Source organism: Diabrotica undecimpunctata, unplaced genomic scaffold (genome assembly GCF_040954645.1).
Source record: "Diabrotica undecimpunctata isolate CICGRU unplaced genomic scaffold, icDiaUnde3 ctg00003199.1, whole genome shotgun sequence".
NCBI lineage: Eukaryota > Metazoa > Arthropoda > Insecta > Coleoptera > Chrysomelidae > Diabrotica > Diabrotica undecimpunctata.
The window spans coordinates 1-7,052 of NW_027314396.1; the positions used below are offsets into that span (position 1 = coordinate 1).

The 7,052-nt window shown below is 31.4% G+C and overlaps 1 protein-coding gene across 1 annotated transcript; it reads right to left on the bottom strand.

The window, feature by feature from the left end:
- Positions 1-1,307: 1,307 nt before the first annotated feature.
- LOC140432197 (kappaPI-actitoxin-Avd3c-like) lies at positions 1,308-6,718 on the bottom strand. Its single transcript, XM_072520022.1, has 3 exons — positions 6,476-6,718; positions 2,216-2,389; positions 1,308-1,437 (listed from the first exon to the last, which is right to left on the bottom strand). The coding sequence occupies exons 1-3, from the start codon at positions 6,549-6,551 to the stop codon at positions 1,433-1,435; spliced, it is 255 nt and encodes an 84-aa protein (XP_072376123.1). The 5' UTR covers positions 6,552-6,718; the 3' UTR covers positions 1,308-1,432.
- Positions 6,719-7,052: the final 334 nt, after the last annotated feature.

A 7,052-nucleotide genomic window follows, 5' to 3' on the forward strand; every position in this document is an offset into this window, starting at 1 on the left:
CGCGCTATCTCAGAGTGTGTTTTTTTTTAATTTGGAGAGAAACTGAATGAGTGCTGTTTTTTGTGTAACAGTTTTTGGAGGGAGGAAGCGGAGCCACACGTGTTTTGGAAAATTGGACAGTATTTCGGAAACACAATCTGGAGGCTAAGTTAGTATCCATTTGGGAGTCATCGCAGAAAGAAGATAAAAAATGTCAGTCAATTTGTTTGTGAAATAAGCGTTGTTTGTATACCATATATTTTATTTAAACTCATATCATAAAGCAGTTGCTAAAAAAGAATTGAATTCAGAATTCAGAAAGTCAGAAAATTTGCATATAATAAAATTTGTTTGTTTTTAAGAAAGTTAATGAGAACAATTTTGCAGTAAATCAAATAAATTGGTTTTCTTTTGCTCCGAGGAATAGATCGTATAGATGGTTCTTCAGTGTATACAATTTTTATGTTGATAGTTATATATGGTATTGAAATAAATGGTGATTGTTTTAAAAGGTTATACATTGTGTAATAATATTTATTCCCTTTGTCTATCCTAAAGAAAGCTAGCATCCAGGAAATACTAGAAGCCACGAATTGAAAGTAAAATAAATTTATTGTGTAGTAAACTGTAAATTTATTAGAATAATTAATTATTATATGTAAACAGAGTGAATATTTCAATACTTACAACTATAAGAATAAAATTTTTTAAACATATCTAAATAAATGACATATTTTTTTGATTTTTATTTAGGAGTTATGGTAACCACAATATTTTATAAAGTGAATTCCCATTGTACAATTTCTAGTGAATAAGTTAAAATAAACAATTATTATGATAGTATTATCCATATTATAAAGTGGAAAGATGGAATTAATAGTAGAAAATTGAGAAAGAATCAGGAACACGATAAATTGATCTATAAAATGTAATTGATGGTATGTAGTCAGTTATTGTAATACTGATATTTAGGAATGGAATAAAATTATAGGTACAGTTACTAGAGAATTACTAAGTTTGTTTTGTAAAGGTTAAGATCTATCATATTATATATTGTTTAGTATGTTGCAGTAGATATTACTTAAATGATTGTTGTCTGTCTTATAATTGATAGATTCAGGAGTTTTATTAATGTGTACCATTTCAACGAAAAGAAGATTTTTATAATTATCAATTTGTTCCAAGATTTTTACATTATTAAAGTCAAAGTTATGTCCTGTCTTCAAGTGGTGGTCCACTAACGTGTCACTCAACACAAAAGTGACTGTAATATACGAAAAAACTCTTGTGCCTTAGTTGTTTGGTAACGAAATGATGAACAATTACAATATTTTTAACTCAATTTTATTAACAATAAATAATCTATAAGCTAATTATAATATAAAATAATCTTTGTACATGATAATTCTGTAGGTACTTTGGTCAGGAAACTTTTTACATAGAGGGAACCTCGTCAATCTGAAAATAAAAAAAAATCAATTAGTTTTACACAAAACAAATCAGTATTCAAACAGTCATATTATTATCCAATAAATCCATGCACACTTCTACAGAACAAAAATCCTTAAAAAAAACATCTTACGCTACTGTATTATTACGCAAAATAATAACATTCCTGAATATATCGTAAAAAAGTACAGCAAATGTAGAGAAACAATTGCAATTTATGTTGAATGTGCCCTAAATATGTTAACCTACGCTATCCCTCTTTTTGGTCAGATACATATATATCTATACTTAGTTTTAAAATTATTATTATTATTTGAAATTTGTTTATCTTTATCATCGTTTTTGCCTGAAATTTTTTAGTAATTTTAATAAGCCAATAACTAAGCAATGATGTCTTACAGAAGCATTGAAAACGTCAGGAAGAAAACCCCAGTAAATAGACGATACACCAAAGTAAAGCCCAAAAATCCTCTATTGGGCGAGTCTGTGGAAAGTTTACGTTCTTATATTAGGGCTTTAGTTTTATATACATTAACGGCTAGCACTATTTCTTCTGCATTTTCTTCAAGCTCCACATAAAGTTCTATCATATCTCTTACGAGATCATTAATAAAGCTGTCAAGATGTTAATGACAATGATGATGGTGATGATGGTAAATCAAACTTTAGAGTAGGCTGATACTCCAATAACATGCATTTTTGACTGAAAACACCTTGCAGGCGATTATATATACACACACAAAACTAAAATCTACATTAAATTATTTGAATTGTTTTTAAATCTTACCATGACATGCTTCCGCACAATCTCCTTCCGACAAAAAGTTGTTAGCGTTTCCTTCACATCCTCCAAAATTAAATAACACACATTTCTTTCCAGAAGAATCATAACGCCATCTAGGTAGTAGTGCCCTACAGCGCCCTCTAGCTTCTGGTAAATTGCACATTGCACGGGAGCCCTCTGAAAAGAAGTAAATAATCTTGTTAATATTTTATAGGTATTTTTAAAACTCAAATTATTTCAAATTCATAGAATTTCAGAATCTAATTATGCGATCTCAAAGAACCAGAAAAAATTTACAAAATGGACATAAAGTAATAAAGATCGTTTTGGGAATTACTTCTTCCTTCAAGTGCCTTGTGAGGTCTTGTCGAACTTTGATTTTATCTATGAGTATGAGTTGTATAGAACGAAAATCAGAGAAGCGAAAGAAAAAGAAGCAAGGGAAAGATGCGAAAAAATTGAGACTCTGCAGTCAAAGTACGATAGTCACAATGTACATAGGAAACTTAAACAATTCACAGGGGCATTAAGACAAAGGCAGAAATTAAATTTAACTGATTCTGAGAGAAACATCATCTTGGACAAACAGAGTAAAATAAGAACGTGGAAAGAATATCTAGAAAAACTATTTGAAGACCTAAGAGATAACACCTTTGAGCTAGAAGAAGAGGTAAATGATGGACCAAGAATATTACAGCAGGAAGTTTACTCCGCAATAACACAGCTAAAGGATGGCAAAGCGGCAGGCCCTGATAATATACAAGCAGAACTACTCAAACTAATGGACAACGAATCAATAGTAATAATCGCAAAGATATTCAACAACATATACAACTCTGGAGAACTACAAACAAAATGGCTAAAATCTGAGTTTATTGCACTTCCAAAAAAACCAGGAGCCAAAAAATGCGAAGATTACCATACTATAAGCCTCATGATTCATCTCCTAAAATTGTTCCTAAAGATAATTCATAAGAGAATCTACAAGGTCTGTGAAAGTCAAATTTCCCCCAACCAGTTCGGGTTCACAAATGCTGTTGGTACTAGAGAGGCTTTGTGCTTAGTACAAGTCTTATTCCAGAGATGCAGAGACGTCAACGTATACGCATGTCTGGTTGATTACGAGAAAGCGTTTGATCGAGTACAGCACGCCAAGATGATGCAAATACTAAAAGAAACAGGAATTAACAACCAAGATCTGAAAATAATTATAAGTCTCTACTGGAATCAGACAGCAAATCTCAGAGTTGAAAGTGAACACACTGACTATGTGAAAATCATGCGTGGAGTGAGGCAAGGCTGTATTTTGTCTCCTCTAATCTTCAATTTGTACTCTGAAAGAATATTTATCGAAGCTTTGCACGAAACTCTAAAAGGTATTTCACTAAATGGTTACCGGCTAAACAACATCAAATAAGCAGATGACACCATAGTATTTGCGGACAACTTAGAAGACCTACAAGTTCTTATCAACAAAATCACGTATTACAGTCAATAATATGGACTCAATATAAACGTTAAGAAGACAAAGCTTATGATAATTAGCAAGAAAAGAATAACAGAAGGTCAACTTTACGTCAACCAATCCCCTGTAGAAAGAGTGACCACTACAACTACCTCGGCACCATAATAAATGAAGAATGGACCAACAACCAGGAGATTAGAGCACGCATCAGAAATGCTAGATCCACCTTCAATCGGACGGTGGCCTTCTTCAAGAGTCACAACCTCTCTCTTGATACAAAAGTAAGAATGCTGCGATGCTACGTCTTCTCTGTCTTTTTTATGGTGTTGAATCGTGGACCTTGAACGAAGATATGTGCAGAAAACTGGAAGCGTTTGAGATGTGGCTATATCGGAGAATGCTTAAGATCCCGTGGATTGACCGAGTCACAAATGAGGAGGTCATCAGAAGAATGAATAAGAACCGAGAGGTACTGACCACCATTACATCCCGAAAGTTACAGTTTTTCGTACATATTATGCGAAATGAATCCAGATATGCTCTCCTTCAAGCCATCCTGCAAGGAAAAATATTTGGAAAACGAGGTTCAGGAAGAAGAAGAACATCTTGGTTAAAGAACCTCAGAATCTGGTTCAATACAACATCTGTGCAACTTTTCCGCGCTGCTGCAGATAAGATAAAGATTGCCATGATGATCGCCAACATTCGTAACGGATAGGCACGTCAAGAAGAAGAAGATCAACTGTATTTTATTTTTTATTTCAGCACTTTATTGTGGTCAATTAGTCCTTTTTATATCATTTGTGTTATGTGCATATTTTCCCCATGAGATCGAAAGCCTTCTTTTGTGTACCCACATCTCGAATGCCTCAAGACGGTAAATTGTTTTTGCTGTAATGTCCACGTTTTAATACCATATAATACTACTGAACGCACTAGTATTCCGTCATTCGGTCTCTAGTTTCAAGTTAACATTATCATCCCATAAGAATGGTCTCATTTTGTTGATTGTTGCACTCGCTATTTGAATTCTACGTTTAATCTCAGAACCTCGGTCTAGGTCTTGCGTAATAATGATTATAATATAATAGAATAGCAATATGCTTTATTGTCACTGAAAATTATACAATTTTATGGACAAAGTCTTACAAAAAGTAAAAAAAAAATAATAACAATAACAATTAAAATTTACTAAAATTACATAAATCGTCAATATCACAGAATCGCAAAATAAAAGATAATAAAATATATAATCGATTGCAAAATTTAACCAAAAATGCAAATTTCATAATAAAACCTTACGAATAAGTTTAAGTTGCTGCATTTGATACCCAAATATATATAAAAGTACTTTAGTTGCTTGTATTAATACCTAAACGTACTGTAATTTCTAAGTTATTCGTTAAGAAACTCTTCCACCGAATAATATGGTCTTTCACATAGATAGACTTTTGTCAATTTACGGAGCATAATGAAAGAAGTTGTAGACTTAAGTTGCAAAGGGAGATAGTGGTATAATTGTTTGCTGAATATAATATAGATTTCTTTACTAACTCAGTGGACGGGGTCAGTAAATACACATCCAAGCTTGAATTTCTGGTGGAGTAGTCATGACTAGGTCTTGCTCGAAAAACATATAGGTGTTTACGAATTAAGCAATCAGCTTGGGCAGCTGAACTAGAACCCCAAAAAGAAAGGCCATATCGAAGATTAGACTCGAACAAAGAAAAATGTTATTTTGGAAGATGCTAAATAGATTTTCTTCGAAACAAATCTTATTGCATAGCAGGCTGAGGCTAGTTTCTTACTTAACAAATCGATATGAAGGGACCATTTAATGTTGCTGTCTATAAAAATACCAAGAAATTTTACAGAATCAACGATACTGATCTGACTGTTATTAAGAAGCAAGGGTTGAAGAGCTCATTTATAGGATAATGCTAGGACCAGGTTTTTATTTTAAGTAGATCAGAAGTTATAATTGCATGAAGAGTTGCAATATTATATATATATATATATATATATATATATATATATATATATATATATATATATATATATATATATATATATATATATATATATATTACCTCCAGGTAATAATGGCATTATCAGCAAAAAGAAAAATTTTTCCATCGATTTTTAAGTAAGTCATGTCATTTATGAATATAAGGAAAAGTAGACTTGCAGACGAAAAGACCTATTTTATTATCTTTAGTAAAAATAAAACCAATATCAAAGTCACTCTTATTCTAAAGAGTATTACCATAAAACAAGTAGATTAAATCTTTTTGGGATTATGATTTGAGTCACTTGAAGTGGACCGATCATATGAACAAAATGGCTATATCCTGGTCAGTCTTGTAAACACTTATATTATAATCTTTCCACATCAGCTAGTAACCTTTCTTGGTTGATGCGGCCTTTTGTAAATAAAGAAAACAGAAAAGGATACAAAATCTTTAACGGTTTTCTACATATCATTCGAAAAGGAAGATCAAAATACCTCATAGAAGAAATAATTCTCAACAAACTTTGTCAATTGTGGCGATATTTATATGATTAACTTTTTCAACGAAAATATGTTACTACTTCTTGAGGAATAAAATACATAATGTCATTAATATTCGATAACATCGAAACAGAATTTTGAAAAAAAAAAAACAATCAATTAGTTCTAAAATATCAATCCCTATATTAAATAGGTGTATTTTGAGCAAGAAAGGAAAAGTAAATAATAAAACATAAAACAATATTTTTAAATTCGCTTTAAACAATAAATTTATAAGAAAACTTACCCAGAGAAGGTCTGCAGGAAACAATATTAAAAACAACAACTGACACCAACAAAAAAACAAAATATTTAAAATACATTTTGCAAGTCGTTTTGTTATATCACTTTTACCGCTTCGGTTTACAATTTAACGACAAATTCGTCTTCTTCCTATATATACAAATGTAATTTACATGTAAACACAGTTTCCCACTACCTCAAAGATAACTTCTATTCAGTGGAGGTGCACACCAAAGTAGAACTTACGTTATTAAGGTAAAAGGTGTTTTTCACCGCAGTTGAAACGAACAGGGCGGTATATTCTAGAAGATATTGGTTTAGCACGACAGAGACTGACTAGATTATCATGGAAATTAAATGAAATGTATTGGAATTGGAGAAAGACGAATGAAATCACAGAATTAACTATTAATTAAAAAAACATATGTAAATATAGTTAAACGTCATTTGATATAAAAGAGAAAGTCAAACAGAGAACTGCATTATCAATAGTAGTCCATTCTCTCACGGTAAAATATTGTAAAGCCTCAGAATTTTGAAAAAATTTTGCAAATAAGCTTAACTTACCTTTCTCTTCAAAA

Bases quoted from the DNA above. Each gene is read 5' to 3' on its own strand.
- LOC140432197 (XM_072520022.1), bottom strand. From the start codon at position 6,551: ATGTATTTTAAATATTTTGTTTTTTTGTTGGTGTCAGTTGTTGTTTTT. The intron at 2,390-6,475 runs GTAAGTTTTCTT...ACTTCTTTTCAG, and splicing joins TTCCTGCAGACCTTCTCTGG to AGGGCTCCCGTGCAATGTGC.